This window comes from Emydura macquarii, unplaced genomic scaffold (assembly GCF_026122565.2).
Source record: "Emydura macquarii macquarii isolate MOO-44397 ecotype Brisbane River unplaced genomic scaffold, CSIRO-AGI_Emac_v2 contig_2768, whole genome shotgun sequence".
NCBI classification, from domain to species: Eukaryota; Metazoa; Chordata; order Testudines; family Chelidae; genus Emydura; species Emydura macquarii.
The window spans coordinates 47650322-47675950 of NW_027132905.1; the positions used below are offsets into that span (position 1 = coordinate 47650322).

At 43.8% G+C, this 25629-nt stretch overlaps 1 protein-coding gene across 3 annotated transcripts in view; it reads left to right on the top strand.

Annotated features, from left to right (window-relative positions):
- Positions 1–17459: 17459 nt before the first annotated feature.
- The window catches only part of PDPN (podoplanin), a 28366-nt gene continuing 20196 nt past the window's right edge, over positions 17460–25629 (top strand). For all 3 annotated transcript variants that reach the window (XM_067566844.1, XM_067566846.1, XM_067566845.1), the window contains exon 1: positions 17460–17711. In XM_067566844.1, the coding sequence (XP_067422945.1) occupies positions 17642–17711 (70 nt within the window). In that variant the 5' untranslated portion in view covers positions 17460–17641. The remainder of the gene's footprint in view (positions 17712–25629) is intronic.

Consider the following 25629-nt stretch of genomic DNA (forward strand, 5'->3'; position numbering starts at 1 on the left):
AAAACACAATTGTTTCCACTGTTGCCTTTTATCCACTTTTCACGGAGGCCTGTGATGTTTCATTCCCGTTCCAAAGTTCCTACATCCCGGGGTAGGAGGGGGGAGAACCATTGGTGTCTGAAGACGTGGTACAGAAGCTGCAGCCCATGAGTCTAGTTTGTTTAGAGCGTATTTGTCTGCTAGAGTGTCTTGGTGGGCTTGAGAAAACAGTATAAATAGTATAGTATAGAGAACAGTAATAGTATAGAGAAAACAAATCAATAGTGACTGCATTTTAAAATGTGCAATATCAGTAAAGATGCACCTCCCTCTAGTGGTCACAGCATGACAAACATTTATAGGCCCCCTTGTTGCTCATCCATTTAAAAAGTAGTTTGGAAATACATTGAGTCAAGTCGAATTCTACTGGTATGGAGTGTGTTGCAAAACCAGGGAAAGACACTTTAATTACCGCTCTGTGAGCACCCTTTCCTTACTGTCAAAGCTTTGCAGCTCTCTGGTCCTACATACATCATGGCTGTCATGTCTTCCTTGCCTCTCACATTTGTTCCAGCCACCTCTCACTCCTAGCTGCTCCTTTCTCACCCTCCTTTCATGTTCATCTTTGCACCTTCTTCTATGATGGCATTTATCCTGAAACATTCTTTGAATCATGGAAGGAAAAGAATCCACCATCTCTGTGTCATTTCCCTGCTTAGAAATGCCCGAGTGAAGTCAATGTTGGTTTTGCCATTGCCTTCCGTGGGGCCAGAATTTCACACACCACCTTCTTCTGCCCAAAGAGGGACTAGTGCTTAGTGATTTACAAAAAAAAAACAGCTGCTCCACTATGCACCATCTCCCAGCGACCCTGCGTGAATTTTACCCCATGCAGATGAAACGGAAAGAGCCTATGCAAAGGACATAGTAGAACTTAAATGGTGTCTCGACCTTATGCTGACTCTGCACAGGGGTGAATTACAACCCCAGTGATTTATATCTGACTGGCTTCCTCTTATATGCCTCTGTCTGTACACTGTCAGCATTCAGCACATACCAATTAATAACAAGAATGAAGATGCCCAAAGTCCTAATGACAGACCTTTGCTTTAATACTTTCTACTCACTTTAAAACACTGAAATTGTATAAAAAGAACAAGCATGTACTGATCCATTCTGTACATAATAGCTCTGATGAGGGTGAATACATAGGATATGTGTCTGGCGTCTTCTTTTTTTTGTTCCCTTGCTACGCTGCTTTCCATATTTAACTGCCCTAGTTAAATAATCACCCATGGCCTAGGAGAAGCTATGTCAACATTGTAATTTTTGGTTAAATACATGATGGTCATCCACAGATTTAAAATTAGCAAAGTAAAGTAAGGCGTGAGCTTTCCATATTTAATTCTGAGTCAAACTATTGTATGTCACATAAAGCTAACTGCTGGCAAATGCTGGAAAGACATTTTTTTCTGGATAAAGTGGCAAAACCAATTAATGTGCATCCTATTGTGCATTGAGCAAGTCCTCACTCCTGGTAACAGTCGTTACCGAACATAGTCCTATTAATTTCAACGTGACTAATGTTTGCAGGAACGAGCCCTAAGAAAGAAGAATAAACATCCGCATAAACTCTATTTTATTTTCTAATGTAAAAAGGGAATTAGGGGAAACAATGAACAATGACATTGCACAGTCAGTGGGACTCCTTTGGTGAATAATTTGAACTGGGTTTCCTTGACAAAAGATAATCACATCTCAGACCTCAGGATACAAAAATGATTGTCACAACTGATCCTTTCTGACCCCTCGATACATTTCATGACTGGCTTCATGCAGTCTTTTCCCCTTAGTCTAAAATATCAGGTATTGGCCACCGTGATAGCAGGATATTGGACTGGATGAAATGATGGGTGGATCCTCTACAGTAGTGTGCATCATATCTCCCCCTCTGCTGCAGAGGCTAGACCTCATGGAGTTACCAGACAAGTTATCAGTAATTGGTCCATAGGGTCAAGAGGTCCATGCTTTGGTACAGAAGTTCCCAGATTCAAACCCTGCTTCTGGCAAGGACCCTACAGTAAGGAATAGGAAGAACCCAGGCTTGGAAATACCAAAAGCAGGAGATAAAGTCACATTAATGTCATAATTTGCTTTTGAAACACCATATCCAAGATCAGAATCTTTTATCAGGTCAACAAATTGGTGGATAAAGCTGCTGTGTGTTCATCCCCTCCAGAATGGACTACTGCTGGATGTGAGGGCAACATGGAAAGTCCAGCTTGTGCAGATTGCAGCCACGCACCTTCCTAGCATGCAACTACACAGACACTCATCGCTGAGTCTAGTTCACTTTGAGTGTCAATTCAAGGCCCTGAGCCCTCAGAGGGTTGAAATCTGGCTACTTCAGAGATTGTCTCTCCATTAACAACCCACCAAGACTGCTGTTAGTCCAGAGATAATGCAGCTGACAGTGGTCAAATCTTCATTGCAAAGCTAGCCTGAGAGATCGACATCTGGGTCTGAGCAGCTGGGTTATATTAGCGTGGTGTGCGCACCCCACTACAAAACCTTGCCTGTGTTACTTTGTCTGCTCTGTTTCTGGACACATATAGCAATTTGTGTACATGTGTGTGTGTGTGTGTGTGCGTGTGCCGAGATGCTGTAGGCCTCTTTCTCAGTCAATTGGGTCAATTATGGGAGAACTTCTCTCTCCTTCAGGGAGCATTGTGGGAAGGCATTGGAGGACTATCTGAACTTGAGTGATAGAGCCTACTTCCTCAGTGCAAAGTGGGTAGGTTCCAGCCTGAGTTAAAGCAAAGCACAGGCTCTAACCTACAACTTCAGCTGGGTAAGCTAAATCATCTCCATACCCGAGTAAAAGGTTTTTGTGTGTGGACAGCAGAGGGGGTTGGATTAACTCCTAGGTAAGTGAACACATATACTGAAGGGAAAACATACACTCAAATGTTTGCCTGAATATAGTCTCATGAAGGGAGTCTCAGAGACTGCAGTCCTTCTTTTATCCCCACATCTGGTCTGACACAAATTAGTGCGTGCTTCCCCCCAACACACTTTCACTTGACCAAGAGGACCACCTCCATGGCCCGTTCAATCCTTGGACTTTGGATTGAGATACACCAAACTTACCTTATACAGTCTACCAAAAAGCTACTGGCTTAGGCTAAAAGATGATATAACCCATCATAAACCTCCTTAACCATCTTCTTCTTGTCTCTTGGGGTTTGCCAAGATAAAGGAGGTACGTTTTCTCTGGCACTTTCCTTCCAGTTTACCCTGTTGGTTTTCCTCTCAACTCATCTGAAATACAAGGGAAAAATGTATTACACATCTTGACTTCAGACCCTGCAGAGTTCATAGCTGAATTCCTGTAGAAGCTTCGTACTCTGTGTACAGGCTTGCTGTCACATTCCACGGCCCCTTTGTGGAAATGATAGGCTGCACTCTGTTTTTGTCTGAGCCCATGAATTTCTCATTTATAGGAGCAGGAAACATTCTCGCTTTTTTGTTTCGGTCTATGCATCATGGGCCAGCTGGTGCAGACTTGTATAGCTGCCTTGACTTCAATGAGGCTATGCTGATTTAGATCAGCCGAGAATCTGGCCCCTAACCTCTAAAACTGAGGAAAATTAGGAATAGTTGAGACGTAAACTGGGATTTACTATTCTAATTTAAGACCTCCATGGCCAAGCACTGATTCAATTTTCTGATTTAATAATCTCTCTGAACTCTACATCTGACAGTCACAGCTGGGCTGACAGGCCTGAACACATTATTTTACGGTCAGGAGCATTAATGTTCAGGAAAGGACATTTGATTTATAATTATTTATCTTAAGAATGGGCTACATAATATACAGGTTTATGGACTTTCATTTCACATCAGTGAAGTGGAAGAATTGAGAGTCACCAATCCAACCCTGTAGTGGACATTTCACATTTCAAAACAGTCAAGTCCGATAGCCTCCCTGTTTTATCTTCCTCATATTTATCTGCTCAAAATCTGATTTCACATCCAAATGATTGTGCTGGTCAGTCAGGAGCTGACATCTGTTTTTGGGGCCCTATGATAAAACTACTATGAAACAGAAAATGGAAAGAAAGGAACACAGGAGTTTCATAGCAAACACCTTCACATTCTTCCATTTCTTAATCCTTGTCTGATGGAAAATCTTTTGGATTGACATTCTTACATAAAAACGGCCATATTGGGTCTGACCAGTAGTCCATCTAGCCCAGCATCCTGTCTTCCGACAATGGCCAATGCCAGGTGCTTCAGAGGGAATGAACAGAACAGACAATTATGGAGTGATCCATCCCCTGTCGTCCACTCCCAGCTTCTGGCAGTCAGCGGCTAAGGACACCCAGAGCATGGGTTTGCATCCCTCTATCTTGGCTAATAGCTAATGATGGACATATCCTCCATGAACTTCTCTAATTCTTTTTTGAACCCACTGATACTTTTGGCCTTCACAACATCCCCTGGCAACGAGTTCTATGGGTTGACTGTGCACTGTGTGAAGAAGTACTTCCTTATGTTTGTTTTAAACCTGCTGCCAATTAATTTCATTGGGTGACCCAGGTTCTTGTGTTATGTGAAGGAGTAAATAACAATCCGTTATTCACTATCTTCACTCAATTCATGATTTTATAGACCACCAGCATATCCCCTCTCTTTTCCCAGCTGAAACATCCCAATCTTTTTAATCGCTCCTCATATGGAAGCTTTTCCATACTCTTAATAATTTTTGTTGCCCTTCTCTGTACCTTTTTCAATTCCAATATATCTTTTTTTGAGATGGGGCAACCAGAACTACACACAGTAATTCAAGGTGTCAGCGTACCATGCATTTATATATACAGTAAAAAATTAGATGTTTGACTGTTTTGGGAGGCTGGGGGGGACACGGGGGGGGGGGGACGGGACGACACGACACGAATAAAGAATTATTGCTGCAAGTCTCCGAACGTGAAAAATTCCACAATGATATTTCAAAACTGAAGAGGTGTAAATCAACAAAAAAATTGTCCCTTTCACTTCATTTCCTGCACAGCAACAGAATAACCATCAGAATACCCTGATGAACTGGCTAGTGCATATGTGCACTACTCCTCTATAGGAAATGGACTCAAATGAAAATTCTCACATAGCTTGAGTGGCAGGGGCCTGGACACTTGTAAAGGGAGACTCCAAGTTTTCTCCTTGCTTTCCTCATGAAATTTCAAGTTGCCAGGGCATGCAGCATGGAGACAGCCATGAAGTTTCTGGCTGGCCCCAGACTTCTGATAGCATTTTTTTTTTAAACAGTCCAGACCCAACTACTGCTAGACTTTCTCTTTCTGCAGAATTAGCCCCAGTGCAGTTGGAACCCTCTGCCCTTGAAGAGATTCTCCATAAACCCCAGTTTATAGATGCACATCTCCAATTCCCCAGCACCAGAAAGTACACTGGAAAAGAGCTACTGAAGCCTACAATTTGTGATTCTTTGCAAAGCTGCTCTATAACTAAAACGAACTTGTCTTTTTCTGCTGCCAAATTTCCTGTTTCTATATCCTGGGGCAGCTGTGTGCCCTGAAAAATTGGGTCAGAAACATAAAAACTGTTTTCTTCAAGCTTTATTAATTTTCAAGTCATTTCCTGTTTTCCCACTGCAGCCAAAACCACTCCTTTGGCAGGTAGTGAACTATGAAAACCCCTGATTTAGATCTGTGGCCATTGAGTAAATGGCCTAATAGTTGAAAGAAGAAGAGACCTGGAATGACAGCTACAAGGTTTCATTATTCTGCTTCAAAACGGCAATTTTGTTTAGGTGTGAACAAGCCTCTCAGGGAATCACATCTACTCTCCAAATCCCTGTCTGACTTTTTAAATCATCTCCTAAACAGAACCTTGGCTCCAAGCTCCAAACCCCTGGAAAACTACCAGGGAGGCTCTTCCCTTACACTGAATGCAACCTTTTGAGAATGGAAATAAATCATGTATTCCATTTTTTGGGCTTGTGTTTATTTATCTTACATCGATATAGCACCTTCAGCTGGGATGGAGCCATGAAGTCCTGAAGCTTCAGAAGTGGCCTCTGATTTTGGATGTCTAGTTTGAGGCACCATGGCTCTGATTTACAGAGGTGCTGATCACCCCCAGTTGCAAACAAAGGCAATGGCAGATGTTCATGGTCAGCTCCTCTAAATATCAGGGCCACGGTGTCTTGTGATGGGAACTCCAAAAATAGAGACATGCCAGCCTGGGGTCACTTCAGATAATATTGACTCATAGACTTTAACGTCAGAAGGGACCATTCTGATCATCTAGTCTGACCTCCTGCACAACGCAAGCTACAGAACCTTACCCACCCACTCCTGTAATAGACCCTGACCTATGACTGAGTTATTGAAGTCCTCAAATCATGGTTTAAAGACTTCAAGGGACCAGTTTGGGGCTTGACTCACAATTTGCATCTCCTTGTGCTAGCAGAAGCAGCTGTAATGCAGAGGGAGATCATCCCAGAGAGAAGGCAGGATGGTGGTACTGCTATTAACACCCCCTTGGGATTTCTGCACAAGCAAACTGAAGCTGCATCTGCAGGTCCACAGGAGGATACTAAATCAGCCTATCTCCCAGATGTCATTGCCAAGCCTTCTCCGTGGCTGGTTCTGCTTACTTGCTGGGTTGCACCGGGCCCCTGGCAGAGTAAGGATTATGGATGCCTTGTGCAGAGGGGTCCCCAGTCCTTCAAATGGACTTTGTGCCACGGGGATCTGGATTCTTTCAGAGGATATGAATCAAGCCATTAATATACAGCAAGGGATTATTTAATTCACCCGAGAAATACAGCCAACTCTGGGGTGAAATATGCCAGTTGTGATGGCACAAATCAATACTGCACAAATGTTTACAACAGGGAGTTACAAAAAAAAACCCAACTAATGAAACTTACAAGGGAATTTGCATATGAAGAAGGTACAGCAGGGCCAAATCATCTGTGGTAAGCTCAGTTAACACAGCCCCAGATCCACTGGCCACACCCCTCCGTGATTGTGTGCAGAGAGAGCCCACATGCATCTGTGCTCCAGGGGTGGCAGGGATTCTGGCCACCTGTTTCATGCTCATCCCTTCCTGCACAGCAGAATCACATTGATTCATCTGGGGTCAAGCCCTTCCCCATCTGCAAAGTTGGAAGCACTTCACTGGAAAATAAGCTCTGGAGTCCGGATTTTATGCCCCGAATCTTTCCATTGACTCCAGTGGTCTTTGGATCAGGTCCTTCTTGCAAAACCCCATGATTCAGAAGAAAAACAAATGATCCCAGATTTCGTAATACTTTTGTTGCTAAGACATTAAGCTTTGCTGGATGATCTCTCTCCACCTCCAGCGTCTCTCACACTCTACACTCACTAAATCAGGGACAGCCTGGCCTCCCAGGGGGGCTGTGTAAATGACTGATAGGGTCAGAAGGAAAGAAGAGATTATGAAATGAAAACAAAAGAGCTGCTTGTGTTCAAGGCTCTGTCTTCCTCCCCCACCCCCAAAGCATTGTGATTAAAACCTCAGGGAGCCACCCAATGCGAAAGCAGGCAGTTTTAAAGGGTGACCTGCCCACTCACCGCCTGGCACATGCCAATCTGATGACCCTGACTGGCAAGGCTTTAGCTGAGTCTCCTTAATAAGGTTGTTAGATATGGGACAGCATTGGCAATCATCTGCAGAGATCCAGGCCCCAGTTCAGCGAAATATTTACTCACATGCCTAAATCCATGCCTACTCAGCAAAGCACTTACCCAGGTGTGTACACTGAAGGATGTGCTTCGGGCCTCTGAAATAAAGTAGTTAAGCGCATGGTTAAGTGCTTTGCTGAATAGGGTTGAACGCGTTGAATTGGGGCCTGATTTAGGGATGAACTGAAGACTCTTGCTCCCAGCAATTAAGCCTCAACTAACAAAACATTATTTCTCTCTATTTTTACAAACTATATTGGCTAGATTAGGAGAATAACAACATGTGGTGAAATATGTTTTCACAACGAGCTCTGACTTCAATGGAGTTATACTAGGGATGAATTTAGCCTATTATCTGGTTTCCAACTTCCTATTCCTTATCCCAGGTGAATGTGCATACAGAAGGAGATTCCCCTCCTGGAGATTATTCTTTAAAACTGTGATTTGGGTTTGGGTGGGTTGGGGCTTTTTGTTTTTGTTTTTGTTTTTACATCCCCAGGGCCCTAAAATGGCCCCGAATCCTAAATTCCTTCATTTACATATTTCTTAGGAACTTCTCCTTCTGTTCTCTCCCTTGGATGTGAATGAACAATTTTCATAAACATTATGCAAGGGAGCCATGCACACACACACCAATGGAAAGACAGAGCCTAGAGAAATAATTTGTCGGAGATAACCACTGGATGGGTCTCATTAGCTAGTGCTATCTGAACTGGAAGGGAGGCCGTGTACTACACTGATTAGCATGCTGGATGTGGCGTTCAGAGATCTGGGGTCTCTTCCCAGCTGTGCCACTGACTTGCTGTATTTTCTTAGGCAAGTTCCTTTCCATCTTTGTTGTGCTTGGAAGCTGAATTTATAAAATTCTTGATAGACAAGTAGATAGAATCCTCTAAAGCCTTTTTTCTGATGAGGAATTGGCTGTAACTTACTGAGTTACTGGTCAGAAGAAATTGATACATATTATAATAGGCTTAGGCAAAAATGTTCAGAAGTAGCCACTGATCTTTGGAAGCCTCTATTTCTTGAAAGTCCAACTTGAGACACTTTAAAGTCATTTAATTCTATTTAATAGAACAGAGAGAATGAAGTTATTTAACCCAGCAAATCACATGTCCTCCTTCAAAAAAGATTCTCATTCTGAAGCCCACAAGAGAGACATCCATGCATCTGAGAGCAAATTTGACTCTAAACAAGCAAAGTTCTAACGGTATGTCTAAATAGGTTCATTGATCAAGGGGGAAAACAGGGCTAATGTCCTGGAAAGTCCCTCTCAGTTTTCCTGACCAAAATTTTTGACGGCCCAAAAAGCCCTTCAGTAGAGCAGGTCAAAATTCCACAGGAAATACTGACATTTCAAAAATTGATTTTTGTTCCAAATCAGAATAGAACCAAAACATTTCAAATTCTTCTATGTAACAAAATTTTCAGCTAGTTTTTGTCCTATACAAAGAGTTGATGAGCTAATGGAGATACCACCAATTAAGATCCCCGGGGGATACAGCAAAGGTTGCAGAAGATTGAAAGGGAGAATAGAAGACGAGATGACTTGCAACCAGAAAGAACAGGGGATAGGACAAAGAATCGCACCGTTACCAGGAAAAGGCAGGTCTACATATTGGGGATTCCCTGCTGAGAAGAACAGACAGGCCTGTAACCAGAGCTGATCCAGAGAACAGAAGGGTGTGCTGTCTGCCGCTAAGATACGGGATGTGGACCTGAGACTGAAGAGGATCCTAACGGGAGCAGGAAAGAATCCATTGATTGTCCTTCATGTGGGTACAAGTGATATAGCTAGATTCTCACTGGAACGTATCGAAGGAGACTGTGCCAGGCTGGGGAAGACTCTTAAGGAAATCGAGGCTCAGGTGATCTTCAGTGGGATTCTGCCTGTCCCTAGAGGAGGACGACAAAGGCATGACAAGATTCTGATGATCAACAGATGGCTCAGGCAGTGGTGCTATAAGGAGGGCTTTGGGATGTATGGTCACTGGGAGGCATTCATGGATAGAGGACTGTTCTCTTGGGATGGACTTCATCTGAGTAGGGAGGGAAATGCACTTCTAGGATGGAGGCTGATACAACTGATTAAGAGAGCTTTAATGTAGGGAGTTGGGGGACATGGTTGGGAGATGCCCAGGTAATCTCCACACCTGATTTTAGCATTGAGAGGGAGGAAAATGAAATAAGAAAGGACACAGCAGTGGGAAGCAGAATGGACATTAAGAGGAAAGGTAGTGTAGATACCAGTCTAATAGGCTATATTGACAGTAGAATGACAGTGGCAAATCAGGTAAGGAATGTGAGCAAAGCCAAACAGCAAAAATTAAGATGTTTGTACACCACTGTGGGGAGCCTGGGTAACAAAAGGGAGGAACTTGAGCTATTGGTAGAGGAACTGAAACCAGATATTAAAGGGATAACAGAAACATGGTGGAATAGTAGTCACAACTAGTGTACAAGTGTTGAAGGGTATGTGCTGTTTAGGAAAGACAGAAATAAAGGCAAAGGTGGTGGAGTAGCATTGTATATCAATGATGAGGTAGACTGTAAAGAAATTAGGAGTGATGGAATTGATAAGAAAGAGTCTGTCTGGGTAAAAATCACATTGGGGAAGAAAACTACTAGAGTTTCTCCTGGGATAGTGCTTAGGCTGTGCTACAGACCACCAGGATCTGATCTGGGCATGGATAGAGACCTCTTTAAGGCTTTTAATGAAGTAAATACTACTGGGAACTGTGCGATTATGGGAGACTTTAACTTCCCAGATATATACTGGAGGACAAGTGCTAGTAATAATAATAGGGCCCAGATTTTCCTGGATGTGATAGCTGATGGATTTCTTCACCAAATAATTACTGAACCAACAAGAGAGGATGTCATTTTAGATTTGGTATTGATGAATAGTGAGGACCTCATAGAAAAACTGTTGTAGGGGACAACCATGAGTTAATTCAGTTCAAACTAAATGGAAGGATAAGCAAAAATAGATCTGTGACTAGGGTCTTTGACTTCAAAAAGGCTAACTTAAAAAAAATTAAGGGAATTAGTTGGGGAAGTGGACTGGACTGAAAAACTCATGGATCTAAAGGTGGAGGGGGCTTGGAATTACTTCAAGTCAATGTTGCAAGAACTCTCGGAAGCCTACATCCCAAGGAAGGGGAAAAAATTCTTAAGCAAGAGTTGTAGACCAAGCTGGATGAGTAAGCATCTTAGACAGGTGAATGAGAGAAAGCAGAAAGCCTACAAGGAGTGGAAGATGGAAGGGATCAGTAAGGAAAGCTACCTCTTGCAGGTCAGAACATTTACAGATAAAGTGAGAAAGGCCAAAAGCCAAGTAGAGTTGGACCTTGCACAGGGAATTAAAACCAATAGTAAAAGGTTCTTTAGCCATATAAATAGGAAGAAAACAAAGAAAGAAGAAGTGGGATCACTAAGCACTGAGGATGGGGTAGAGGTTAAGGATAATCTAGGCATGGCTGAATATCTAAACAAATACTTTGCCTTCGTTTTTAATGAGGCTAATGAGCTTGGGGATAATGGTAGGGTGGCTAATGGGAAAGAGGATATGGAGGTAGAAATGACCACACCTGAGGTAGAAGCCAAACTCTAATAGCTTATTGGGACTAAATCGGGGAAGCCAGATAATCTCCATCCAAAAATATTAAAGGAACTAGCACATGAAATTGCAAGCCCATTAGCAAGGATTTTTAATGAATCTGTCAAATCAGGGGCTGTACTGTATGACTGAAGAATTGCTAACATAGCTCCTATTTTTAAGAAAGGGAAAAAAAGTGATCCAGGTAACTATAGACCTGTTAGCTTGACTTCAGCAGTATGCAAGTTCTTGGAAAAAATTTTGAAAGAGAAAGTAGTTAAGGACATCGAGGTTAACGGTAATTGGGATAAAATACAACATGGTTTTACAAAAGGTAGATTGTACCAGACCAACCTGATCTCCTTTTTTGAGAAGATAACAGATTTTTTAGACAAAGGGAATGCAGTGGATCTAATTTACCCAGATTTCAGTAAGGCATTTGATACAGTTCCACATGGGAAATTATTAGTTAAATTGGAAAAGATGGGGATTAAAAGGAAAATTGGAAGGTGGATAAGGAACTGGTTAAAGCGGAGACTACAATGGGTCATACTGAAAGGTGAACTGTCAGGCTGGAGGGAGGTTACTAGTGGAGCTCCTCAGTGATCGGTCTTGGGACTAATCTTATTTAACCTTTGTATTACTGACCTTGGCACAAAAAGTGGGAATGTGCTAATACAGTTTGTGGATGACACAGAGTTCAGAGGTATTGCCAATACATAGAAGGATCGGGATATCAAACAGGAAGATCTGGATGACCTTGTAAACTGGAGAAATAGAAATAGGATGAAACATAATAGTGGAAAGTGCAAGGTCATGCATTTAGGGACTAATAACAAGAATTTCTGCTATAAATTGGGGATGCATCAGTTGGAAGTGACACAGGAAGAGAAGGACCTGGGCATATTGGTTGATCACAGGATGACCATGAGCTGCCAATGTGATGTGGCCGTGACAAAAGCTAATGCGGTCCTTGGATGCATCAAATGAGATATTTCCACTAGCGATAGGGAGGTGTTAGTACCGTTATACAAGGTGCTGGTGAGACCTCATCTGGAATACTGTGTGCAGTTCTGGTCTCCCATGTTTAAGAAAGATGAATTCAAACTGGAACAGGTGCAGAGAAGGGCTACTAGGATGATCCACGGAATGGAAAACCTGCCTTATGAGATGAGACTCAAAGAGCGTGGCTGGCTTAGCCTAACCAAAAGAAGGTTGAGGGGAGATATGATTGCTCTCTAGAAATACATCAGAGGGATAAATACCAGGGAGGGAGAGGAATTATTTAAGTTCAGTGCCAGTGTGGACACAAGAACTAATGGATATAAACTGGCCATCAGGATGTTTAGATTTGAAATTAGATGCAGGTTTCTAACCATCAGAGGAGTGAAGTTCTGGAATAGCCTTCCAAGGGGAGCAGTTTCTAGCTGGCTTCAAAACTGAGCTTGATAAAGTTGTGGAAGGGATGGTCTGATGGGACAGTCTAGTTTAGCAATTGACTGATCTTTGACTACTGGTGGTAGATATCCCAATGGCCTGTGATGGGACGTTTGATGGGGTGGGTTCTGTGTTATTACAGAGAATCCTTTCTTGGGTGTCTGGCTGGTGAGTCTTGTCCACATGCTTAGGGTTTAACTGATTGCCATATTTGGGGTTGAGAAGGAATTTTCCCGTAGGGATGATTAGCAAAGGCTCTGGAGGTTTTTCGCCTTCCTCTGTAGCATGGGGCATGGCTCACTTGCTGGTGAATTATCTGTATCTTTATAGACTTTAAACCATGATTTGAGGACTTTAATAATTCAGTCATAGGACAGAGGTTTATTACAGGAGTGGGTGGGTGAGGTTCTGTGGCCTGCATTGTGCAGGCAGTCAGACTAGATGACCATATTGGTCCCTTCTGACCTTAGAGTCTATGGGTCTCAAATCAGCTGAAACATTTTGTTCCGATTTTGACTTTTTACATTGTATACGATATTATATTTTATAAGATAATATGAAATAGAGTCCTGAACAAAAAATCTAACCAAGTCTGTTCTGATAAGGTCAAAATGCTTTGTTTGAATATGTTTTTAAAAACATGAAATGTCATTGAAATCAACATATTCCTGTGAAAAGTTTCAGTTTCAACAAAATGGCATTTTCCATCGGCAAACATTCTGTTGGGAAATTTTTGACTAACTCAGCCTCTTACTAATCCATCCCAGGTTTTATAGGAGACTCAGAACATGCTGAAACTCAGTCCTTGGATATATTTGTTTAGTTATTTACATGAAGACAAATAATCCAGGCAGGTTATAGTCAAGAAAAGCTGCGCTCTCTTTATATCAACATTGAGTCTTAGCGTTTGATTCTAATCTCCTTGGGATCTGAGCTTCAACAAGGAATATGTGGCGATAGGCACCTAATTTACTGGTATAGCTAAACCTTTGGCACTGAATACAGGATTGCTGGAAAACAGATGTGTCATTGCTCGAAAAACAGAATGACAAGTGCTGAGACATCAGGCCAAATTCATCACTGGAATAAGAGGATCATCTCCATTGAAATCATTTACGCCTAATGAACTCTCACTTCTAGAAGGCCTCTCCTTTGGAAACAATCCCTAAGAAGGCTGTTACAACAAGTTGAGTCAATGGGCAAAAAAAGGGGAACCCTTCTATTTGTTGTCTCTAGTTAAATACACCACCACATTCTCCAAAGCCAAATTAGTGCCTGGAATGAATGGCACTGAAATCGAGACGTTGGTAATTTTGATGCATAGTAGCGGAAGATATTGTACGTCATTTCCTATGGGGTAATTGATTAACATTACATTGTGCAGAGGGGAATCAACAGCATTGATTAAGGTGCCTGATAAGTACTGGGAGGCAGGGAGAACAAACATAGGTTTTTAATCAGTAAAATAACAAATGAGGAAATTTCAAATAGAATATAAGCAAAATCTTTTAAGTAAAAGATGCTAAAATAAATAAATAAACAAATAAGAGCCATGTGTTTAAAAATATCATTAGATTAAACAAACCAACCCCTTCATTTTTAATCCAATGGCCAGGTGAGACTTTTGTTCTGAACGCCATAGACAAGACAGACTTAAACTGCTGTGAAGCACATGGCCCCCAGCCCAGCAGCTCTGCGGCAACCCACAAATGCAACGTGTTTGCTTGAAAAAAAAACCCACCAAAAGAATTCTGTTTATAGCAGCTTTCATTTGCAGTTCTTTATATACACATTCAATTTTAGCCTCAGTTTACTCATCTGTACCTACTACTTAAGGGTGGTGTGAGCCTTCATTAATTCATCTGCGTGTGTGTGTGTGTGTGTGCGTAGCTCCTGCCAGTCTGGGGATCCAGAGATGCTGCTTCCACAAGGAGAAGCACAGAGGCAAAGACTGAAATGGCCACTGAGACTGCCTGCTGGTTGCCTGTGGTGGAGGCAGGTGTGGCCCTAGCTGTTTTGCCAGCCAGAGTGGAAAATATTTTTGGCCTCCCCACTGCCATCCACCACTCCCCCAAGGTGGCCAAGTGAAAAAGAAAGGAGTGGGGGAGGCAGCATTGGAAAGAAAGAAGCCCACCAGTGCAGCAGGATCATGCCGCCTGGAAGCTGGCACCCAAGGCAACCACCCAGCTCGCCTGCCCCCACATCAGTTCTGTCCATTCCCCCTCAGGTTCCCTGCTTATGACCCTGTGACTGTCACTCCTGATCCTATTTGTCATTAGTTGTCCTACAAACTCGGTTGACCCCCGGGTTCAGTAGCTCCTCCCCTTAGGCTGGGGGAGGGGCCTTCAGAACTCGATAGGTGCCGCTACGTGGAGGGAATGCCCCTGGAACTTGGTTGGTATACCTGGTGAGGCTCAGTCCGAGGGACCGTATGACCAGGGAGAGAGCCTTTGGGGGGAAGGAGGCTGGTTGTGGCTCCGTCGCCAGGGCAGAAGGAAAGGGAGCCTTTTTGGCCGTCCCGGGCAGAGGGCCTGAGTCTGACCCAGTGCTCCCTGCTCCACAACAGCGAGACCGAGCCCCCAGAAGCTGCAGCAACCGCAGTGCAGCCAACCCCAAAGGTTCAGGAACCAGGAGGCAGACCCCCAAAATCATGAATTTAAAAAACAAACAAACAAACAAAACCCATTGTACTGTGATTTTTCGGTCTGTCTTTTGATTTTTGGCCATCCCTGCCCCCCCCCATCTGCCCATCTCTCCTGGATTCGTTGGGTAGGCGGATTCTGGCCCCACCACTGGGACTCTCACCCCAACATCTGCCCAGCAATTAATCCTGCTCCCTCCGGTCCCAGTTCTGCCCCCACATTGGTTCTGCCCATTTCCCCCCCATCAGCCTCTCCCCAGCCTCACCACTGCGTCTCCTGGGATTCTTCACCCTCCTCCCGCCCCCAGCCCTGGGAGGGCTGCAGCAGGTGCTCTTCATCCCCTTCCAGGCCTTCCAGGCCGCAGGGGGGGCTGCTGTAGGGACTCGTCTCCCCCCTCAATCCCTGCCCAGGCTGAGTGTTCCAGCAAGGTTGGGGGAAGAGCAGAGGAGCTGTCCTCTTGCTCACGGCAGGGCAGGGGGATGCACAGCCACCCTTAGGGGCTGGGGTCTTTTTGCTCCCCTTCCTCCTCCTGTGAGAGTGGCACTGGGTTGCTGACGGGTGGGGGAAGAGAGCTCTGCCCTGGTCCTGTGGCAGGCCTTCTTAGTGGCTTTTCCCAAGGACAGGGGCAGGCAGCAATCCCCCCAGCAGGGCTGCAACTTCTCACTTCATTGCCAGATGGGATCCAAAATCCCATGACTCATGGGAAAATCACAGCAGCTGGCAACATGGCAGTTGGAGGGAGGCTGCAGACCAGCAGAGCCCATAGGCCCCCCCCAGGGACTGGGAGCTCGGGCTCCATCCTGCTTTGGATGCCATCCTGTTGGACTGAGAGTTGTTAGCCACCCAGACACAGATACCAGCTCTATATCCTCAGCTCCAACTCCACGGCCCCCTTCTGGCCTATTGATTTCTTTTTGCTCTTTCAGTTGTTGTTACAAGACAAGTTGAGGCCTTATTTAGGTCTCATCCCTGAAACCCTTGCCTCTTCCCATCTCCTCCTTTCAGTTTAGCCCTTTTCTGTCCAAGGAACGAATTGTCATTTATTTATTTGGTGTTCGATTTACTGTACCAGTTAAGTAATATACTAGTGGTCATAGGAGTGTTAGTCATTCGTAGGGTGACCAGACAGCAAGTGTGAAAAATCACGACACTTTTTTGGGGGGTGGGTGAATATAGTTGCATTTATAAGACAAAGTCCCTGATCAGACAGTCCTGATAATATCAGGATATCTGGTCACCCTAGAACTCCTTTGTACACCCGGCCACTAGGCAGAGGCACCAGTTGGTAGGAACGTAGGGCATGTTGCTCCTAAAAAGGGTGTGGGGGGAGGGCCGATGGTCCTATAGTAGGTAGGACGAAAGGACTCCACTATCCTGGGGGATCAGAGGTTGCTCTGTCTATCTATCTGAATTAATTAAGCCTCACAACACCCTTAGGTACGGATCAGTAAACTGAGGCTAAAATTAAGGTACTTGCCCCAGGTCTCAGAGAGCAGAGTGCTCTCAGTTCTTGCTAGTGCATGGACACACCAACATGTAAATGCTAAACGATGGCTAGGATGTCACTTGAGGACACGCAGACATACACACACAAACAAAAAATCTGACTGTTTACTACCAGCATCAAATCCTCTCTTCTACAACTATTTCAGGACACCACACATTCACACTCTTTCCCTCTCCCCCTGCCCCCGTACACACACGAGCTTACTGCAAAATGAAGAAAACGTCAGTTCACAGCTGGAAAAAAACAGGAAAAATTACACTTCACCTTTGATCCTTAAATATTTTTGAAAGGGCACATTATAGAAAGGAGTGAACTCCCTGCTTACCTCCCTCTCCCTAAATTCCCCTCCCCCTTCACTAAATATAACTGTCTCAGGCATCTTCTAAAAATCCTATGCAGATCCTGTAACTTTAAACCTGAGCTGAGATCATAATTTTAGTGCTGGCCAAACAGAATGCAGAGGGCGGTCCCAGCTCTTTTTTCCAAGACCACCTTAGATAGCTTCTCTGAGTTAAAAAAATGCTGACTCCATTCTCAGTTACTTTTCTTTAGCTAAACCGTATCACGCTGGGAAAACCTACCCCGCTAGCAGTCAAAGGAATATTTGGAACCCCCAAGTTTTTCCACAGTGATTTCTGATTGTGATATCAACTTTCCCCTGCCCTGTCTCTAAAATAATCAGAATTTGGAACTATTTGAGCCCAGGATTGGAAACCTATTCTCTAGTCTAACAGAACTATCAAAGATGTTTATTCAAACTCAACTCCTCATCTTCCTCCTAGGGAGCATGCCCTTCAGGGCATTTGCTGAAGAAGGTAAGAAGAATCCTCTGATGAAATTATTTCCAATGATTTGCTGTAATTAACACAGATAGTGAATTTGCAGTGAATTTGTGTTGTCTATTAAGTTCTCCCTTTTTAATTCTTAAAGCTGTTTTTGAGTGTCTAACGCATTGTATCAGGAGAGAGACGTGTCAAAGTTTTCAAAGTGATGAAGTTTAGTGAGGGTTCAAAACCAGTGTTTGTGCACGCTGCCGTTTCTACAGGAATGCAAGGGAGCAGGAATTATTATAAGCACTTAGTAAAAGCATTACATCGACAGCCCTTTGAAATGTCTCCAGTTTACCATGTACTATGTGCAAGAGCAATAATTTAGTGTAATTTAGTGTAACTGAAATTAAACAGTGGGACCTCTCAACCAGTCATTTTTATTCAAAGAACAAATTATTCGTTTAAGCAGAGTGCATTGTATAGTCCAGTGCACTGTAGCAATGTACGACTTCCACACTGCTTCACTATCAAGGGCGTTTGCTACTTCTGACTTCACTATAGATGAGTTTGACTATACTTCCATATATACAAGTATTGACTGTTTTGAGGGAATGTATGAAATGGCAAAAATTATTGATTAAGACAGGTTCTAAGCAAATGTAACTAGACTCTGAAATGTGCTCTGTGCCTGCTCAAAGGGAATTCAGGGCGCAAACTATATCTTTTGAATTTTATGTCTAAGCAGCATGAAAAACTGCATTTTTAGGGTCCTTGGATTTTGTTATCCAACTAAAACATATAGGGGTGGATCTGATCCACTTACACTGAATGGTACCTTTAGTCCATGGTGAGTTACATTGAAACTGACGGAACCACTCATTGAGTAATGTATTATTCAATATAAATCAAGAAATCAGAATCTGGCCAACAGGCAATTCACATCAATGGGGTTGCAGTGGTGTAATATAGCAGGCTTTTGTCAATAGAGTTCTGCATGTCACAGCATATTTTTATGAAATGTGTAAAAAATGCCCAAAATTTTCAAAAGCGGAAAATTATTTTGCAAGCTTTTGCTTTTGGGAGGCTACTTAAAGCGTATGATTTAAAGACAGCAGCCAATGCAGACTGAGCAATGGGGAATATCAGCAAGGATACAAACAGGGCGATGAGGAAAATCTGTGAATCCTGTGGGAAAAGCCAATAATAGAGAAACATTCTCAGCCCATGGACACTCTAGGCTATGTCCGCATTTGAAGATGGAAGTGTAAATTCCAGCTCGCTCGATTGAGGGACCTGTGGCAGTGCAAGAAGTGGGAGGAGTTAGCTGCCCCGCATACATATCTAGCATCTTGGACAGGTACTTGGCATGGCCAACCCCTCCCACTGCTCACTCAGTGCAGCTACACTAGTGAGCTTGCATGATTAAGGGTATGTCCATGCGGACAGCAGCAAAGTCTCCGCCGTCAAATCGATCTTTCTGGATCAATTGAGCGGTCAGCGTAGACCCGCTCAATTGATCAGGAAGTCGACGCAGTAAATCCACCCCCTCAAAGTGGTTCCCGTCGGCGCAGTGCAGTGAAGACGGCGCGCAGAAGGGAAGCCCAGCAGTCGACAGGAGTTACGCAAGCTAAGTCTAAGTCTCCATGAGCTGGAATTTACACCTCCATCGTGAAGCGTAAACATTCTCTTTAATCAACAACATCCACGACAATGAATAAAGAGTCATATTAACTTTTCCTTTGGGATTTGTGCCCATCTAAGTATCCGGAAAAAAATTCCCAGCCAGCTAAGAAATAGTCTCCCAATGGAAGGGCAGAAGCCCCACTAATGGGGCCATTTAAAATGGGACTAAACAAAGCCATAGAAAATGTATGTATTGATGGCAAGCCAGTATTGATGGACGGGAGGAGGAGAAGAGGAATATTTGCCTTCATAGGGCTTTTCCCATCTCTAATATGATTCCCAAATAAAATTAGGCCTTGTCTACACCAGAAAATTAGGTCGGCATAACTACGTCACTCAGGGGTGTGAAAAGTCCCCAGGAACTCTTCCGTCGACCTAGATACTGCCGCTCAGGGAGGTGGAGTATGTGCATTGAAGGAAAAACCCTTCTGTCACTGGAGGAAGCATCTACACTATGGGTCTACAGGGGCCAGCTGCACCACCATAGCTGTGCCACTGTACCGGCTGTAGTGTAGATCTACGCTGAGACAACCTTTCAGAAGGCAGTTATAAAGCCTCTCGGAAATAAATGTAGAGAACTTTTGAGTAACTAGTTTTATTAAAAGCATCAAGTCTCCTTCAGAAAGTCTGGCAGCATTCTGTCCATTCTAATGTTTTGCCCTTCACATAACTATTGTAACTACTATAAATTATTGAAACTGAGCATGACAATACACAGGAAGTGAAAGGAAATGTGTGATAAGTCACTTGTATTATGAGAAAGAAATGGCACCATGGTTATTTGATTATTCTTGCAGCTAGAGGACTAAGTCCTAGAGGTCTAGCTCAAGGATCTTCTAAGGATGTTTTATCTGAAGCTGATTAGCTGACAGACGGATCTAGTCACATATGGCTGCAACTTACCTTTGAGCAGAGAGCCTGCAAGTGGCTTATGCATCGCTCGAGTCCTACCGTAGTCCTAGTTTTGGGAACCTTCTGCTGATCTGCTGCATAGGGGTGAATTTCACCCTGATAAATATTCATATTTTTCACAAAGTCAGACAATGAAAAAAAAAATCCTAGGGGTGGGATTCTTCAAAAGCACTCAGCGAAGACCTGACTCTGCCCCTATTGAAGCCAGTGAGAGTTTTACCATTTACATTGACAGCAACTGAGTGAGGCCGAGACTGAGTACTTTTGAAAGCCCCATCCTATCATTGCTGGTAAAAGAAAAAATCAAGCAAGCAAACACAAACATTTGTGTCTCTGGAGTGAGGGGGAACCCTTGATGAAAGCCTGTGAGGTTCTGGGTCAGTGAAGGAGGTGACTTAATATTTCTTTAGAACACTTCACAATGGGCGGGTTGCCATTCTGGTGTCCTGACTCAATTCAGCTGCGTCTAGCTAGAATCTTGACAGAGAATTCTTTGCTTTGGGCTGCATAGCTGGGTGGTGCAGACAGAAGGAATTATCCTGCAGATCACAGAGTCCGAGAGCTGCTACCCAGGAGCTCTTGCAGCCTCTTCCTTTGCCTTGCTGCGTGGTGACACTGAGCATGCGCTCTGCACTGACTCGCCAAATCCGCACCCCTTTCACACGCCATGGCACATGGTGTCCTTTCTGCTGTACAGCCCTGCACAAATGCAGGGCAGCGAATGGGACGTGCCCCATTCCTCCTCCACTAACGCTGCTGCTCACTTCTTGAAAAATTGCCACCTTCTGCCCCAAAGGCGGCTGCCTCCCAAGCAGCGGGCAAAGAGATCCCTGTGTATGCGGTCAGTTTGTAATGTCCGCTGAGCATTTTGAGATCTCTTGTGGGGAAGGCGCTGTACAAATATCAGCTATCATTGTTAGCCAGGAGAGATTGCAGAGAATGGATATCATTTGTTTTGGTCTCCCATCCAGGTCTCAAAACCTGAGAGTTAAAATTAAGTCCACGAGTCTGTGTAATTTTTCTGGTGAAGGAAATTTTCCCATTTAAAAGATCCCAAGAAGTTCTTTCATTTGCTGAAAGTGCATCATGAAAGGCTAGATCCTCAGCCTTTATAAAACTACATAGCTCCATTGGGTGCAGTGACTTACACCAGCTGAGAATCCAGTCCTAATAATTTACCAGCAATGACAAACAGAGTGGCTGGCACCACAGCTGTGTATCAAAGAGACAAAAAGGACCGTTACGGATAATCAGAAACACTTACAGAAAACGTAGTCCAGAGCAAATGGGTTTCTGGACTCCGCCTCCAGGATTCAGTGTACTTCCTTCTCGCGTTATTGGTTTAAGCAAGCCACACACTCATACTCGACAGAAGTGACAACTGTTTGCCCAAACCTAATACATGGGGCATTTCAGCTGCACACTGGCTTTGTGGGTTGGTTTGTTTTTGTCTGGATGTGGTCAGTGACTGCAGGATGGACCCAGGAGGCTGCCAGGCCCCAGTATCCATTGTGCTGCAGATGCAGGCTGAAGACAGATAGCATCTAAAAGAACCTCTGATGATTCACACAAACACACACACACGCATGCACACAGAATTAACGCAACAGCAGAGCTCTCTCAGCTGTTTGGTGCATGCAGTGTTTCTCAGCAAGATGAAGGGCTGGGGGGAAGGTCTCACAGAAGGGAAACAAATGAGAAAACCGGTAACACATGTTTACAATTTATTTCAAACACGAGGCCTCAGGTGTCTGGCCAAAGGGCCTCAGAGGGAACAGCAGCAATGAACCGCACCCATTCCCACACTGTTTTATGCTGCCTGCTGCTTTTTCATCTCCCAAATACCTGGAGAGCCTTCCCGTTGCTAACAACCACCACTAGAAATTACATTTGAAAGACTTTGGGTCTGTCTACACAAAATTCGCCGGCAAATTCGCCACCGTCAGATCGATTTATCCGGATCGATTGAGTGGCAGTGAAGACCCGCTCAATCGATCCAGAAGTCGATTTAATAAAACCACCTCCACAAAAAGCATAGCACTACGTCAACGGGGTATGCATTTCCCATCGGTGCAGCACAGTGGAGACGGCGTGACAAACGGAAGTTACGAAGTCGACAGGAGTTGCGCAAGCTGCTATGCGTAGCTTGTGTAACTCCCATTGACTGCTGCCGAATTTCACTGGCAGTGTCAACCAGGCTTCTCTAAGGGCAAAAAAACCTATGCAGTACCTCAGTCCCACTTTTACCCTGATGTGAGGACTTCAGAAGCATGTAGGCCTTGTGCTTACCCTCTGCAGGGACTGAATTTCATGCTGAATGCTTTCCAGAAGGGCTTTCATGACTTCGAAACCCATCCAGCTATTAGCTAGTATATGTCTGTGTGAGACTGAGCATATATGGGTGTGTCTTGTTGACTATCTGGAGAGATACGTAATAAATAGCAATAAATCTTTGTGAAAACCAAATTAACATCCAAATAGTTTTGAATTTCTAGTGTTTAGCGTACGTTCAGAGAAACCAATACAGATGGACATTAAGACCTGCTTCAGGAAAGCATTTATGCATGTGCTTAAAATTAAGCATGTGTTTTTAAGTGCTTTGCTGAATCAGATATTTGGGAAGGAAGCAGTTCCAGGAAAGGCTTCTTTTGTTGGAATATCAATGACTCTTCCTAGCCGTGGTTTCCTCTGTTTTCCACACTCTTTATTCTGCTTGACTTGTGCATAGATTTAGTCTACCTCCTGCTATGATACGAGCAGTGTGCTGCACACCCTGTAAGGGAGGCTGACCCGCCGCTCGCGTTTGTACGGTTTGCTTACGTACTTGTCAAATTCAGATCCCTGGGACTACCTCAGCACTGCACTCTGCGTTCTGGCTGAGCACATTCTATTATTGTACTGTAGTTTCAGATGCCAGGTGCATGAAGAGGCTGATCTAAGATAGATTCACACCCAGCCTGGACCTGGTATCTGCAGTCTTGGTGAACTGCTCAAGCCCCAGAAAGCTGTGTTGCCTGGCTCCTCTGGAGGCTGAGATATTCAAAGGAAAAGGGTACTGCGCCTATAAACTCTACCAGGCCTGCAGATGGGACAGTTCTTGCAATCATGGGACAGCAACAGGAGTGGCTTAGCTAAATGCTACAGTCATTGGGCATCAGTTAGATGCTAGGTCAGATGCTACATTCATGGGACAGCAGTATTGAAGGTAGGGGGCTTACTGGACACACACAGGAGACTCAGGAGGCAGCATGATTGAAGGTTAAAAAGTCCAGATGACCCGAGAGGTCTTTTTCCATCTCTAACTCTGGAAGGAATATATTGTAAGGAACCAAAGCAACGGCAGCTGGAGGACTAGTGGACAATATAGGCCTAACATCTTTGGTTCTATGGCTAGTTTTCTGCTGTAAAATAAAAAAGCTGTAATCTCTTTTTCCCCCATGGCTTTACCTCATATTCATGGCTACTGGTCATTTACTTGATAGTAGTTCTCCAGAACTCTGGTCATTTTCCTTTGCATTTGCCCCAATTAGAATATTACTTAATTCTGGAGGCATCCTTTATATGAGCAAAGTTAAGTGCAGTATTGGAAAGCTCAGAGGATAAGTGATTTATTTAGAATCAGCTGTTTCTTTCCTAGCCGGCACTGCGGGATCAGACTCAGAGATGGAAAAGTACTGGGCTCGTTCCTCTAGCTAGGCCAGTCAAGGCAGCAGAAACCATCTGCAGCAGGGTGTGGTGGCAGATACCCCAGTCACGGGAAATGTTTCTGACAGTTCAGCAAAATGTTGTCATGCCGAGTGAACCACACGGAGCGGCTGGAAGACAAAGCAAGTTGCAACATAAATCAGGCCCCAGTTGGATCCCATTTTGTGCATCAGGAGTTTGTTTTCGACAGGAAGATGCTTTCATAGGTTCACAGTGTTCTCCCATTCACCTGCCTTCAGTGCCAAAAAAAAAATCCATACATCAGGGCATGTATTGGACACCAGCATCAGGCTCTCCAGGGTTTAATGGACACAGACTGAATCTTCCTAAACAAAATCAAGGCAGCACCTTTCATAATGTCACTGCACATCCATGTGGCATGCCATGATTTTCAGCCGCAAACTACCATTAAGAATTGTTGTAAGAAAAAGGAGCCCATGGTACTCTGAAAACAGCCATGCAATGGTTCCACATAGTCCAGTGTTGCCATCTCTCAGGATTTTATTGTGAGTTTCATGATATTTGATATTTTTGTTAAAGCCTGAGCTGCTGGAGTCATGTGTATTACGTGAAAACTTCAGCTTTGTTTTTAAAAAGTTCCTAGTTGCAGAGAAAAACTTTAAAATGTGATCCCTAACAGCCCAAAATCCAGACAGTAAATAAAAAGAACCCCAAATGTATTATTTTTTTCAAAAGGCCACCATTTTTAAGCTAATCTGATGATCATTTTGGGGGCTGACCCATGATTTTTCAATGCCTGGGACTGGCAATAGTGTGGAACCAATCCAGTGGGCTACAGATTCTTTCTACTTAAACTCTTAAACAGGTGTGATAAAAAATGAAAGTAACACACTGCACATGTAGAGAGAGGTGAGCAGAGGTAGTGGGGCTTGGATCTTGTTGTGGATTAGGTTGAAATTGAGGTTGAAATCAAATTCTGGACAGGAGGAATTGGATTTGAAATCTAGAGAGCTGCTGTTGTGAGATTTTGTGCTCAAATGTCAGAAACCTCATGAGGTCAGGCGTTTTAGTGAGATTTCCACCACTTTGAACTTAAGTCTCTCCAGAAGTGGCTGTATTTGAACAAGACCCAGAAGATAGGATCCTTGTAGATTTAAAACTCAAACAGTAAGGACAAGGGTGGGCCCACATTCAGGAATTTGAATCTCAGCCTCATGGAGGTTAGATCTGGGATTACTTTGCCCTCTACCAAATGGAAATAGTCTCTGGAGTAGAATGAGAGAGTTGCATATAACACATTAACACAATGCACACAATAGTTTACAGCAAGAATTGAAGAATGCTGCTTCCAAATGGGGTATTGCAGTATGGAGAATGTAGTTACTTGGGGTGGAATCTGGCCTGGACACTTGGGTGAACGCACTCAATCCAACAAACAATGCCATGTTGTCTTTAACAGCCACAGGTACTCAGGTGATAGGTTTTTTACATTTCATCCAAGTAAAAGGCACCTGCAGCAGCCCTAAATAATACGCTGGGGACATTGCTTCAGTGCATTGAATCAAAGGGAAGAGGGTCACAAATTCCACTTACTACAGTTTCTTGTTACTCCTGAGAACTCTTCCATCCAACTACTTGCCTAATACTTCTTTTGAGGTTTGGATATAGTTAACCAAATTTAAAGTTCCATTTTTTCAGCATG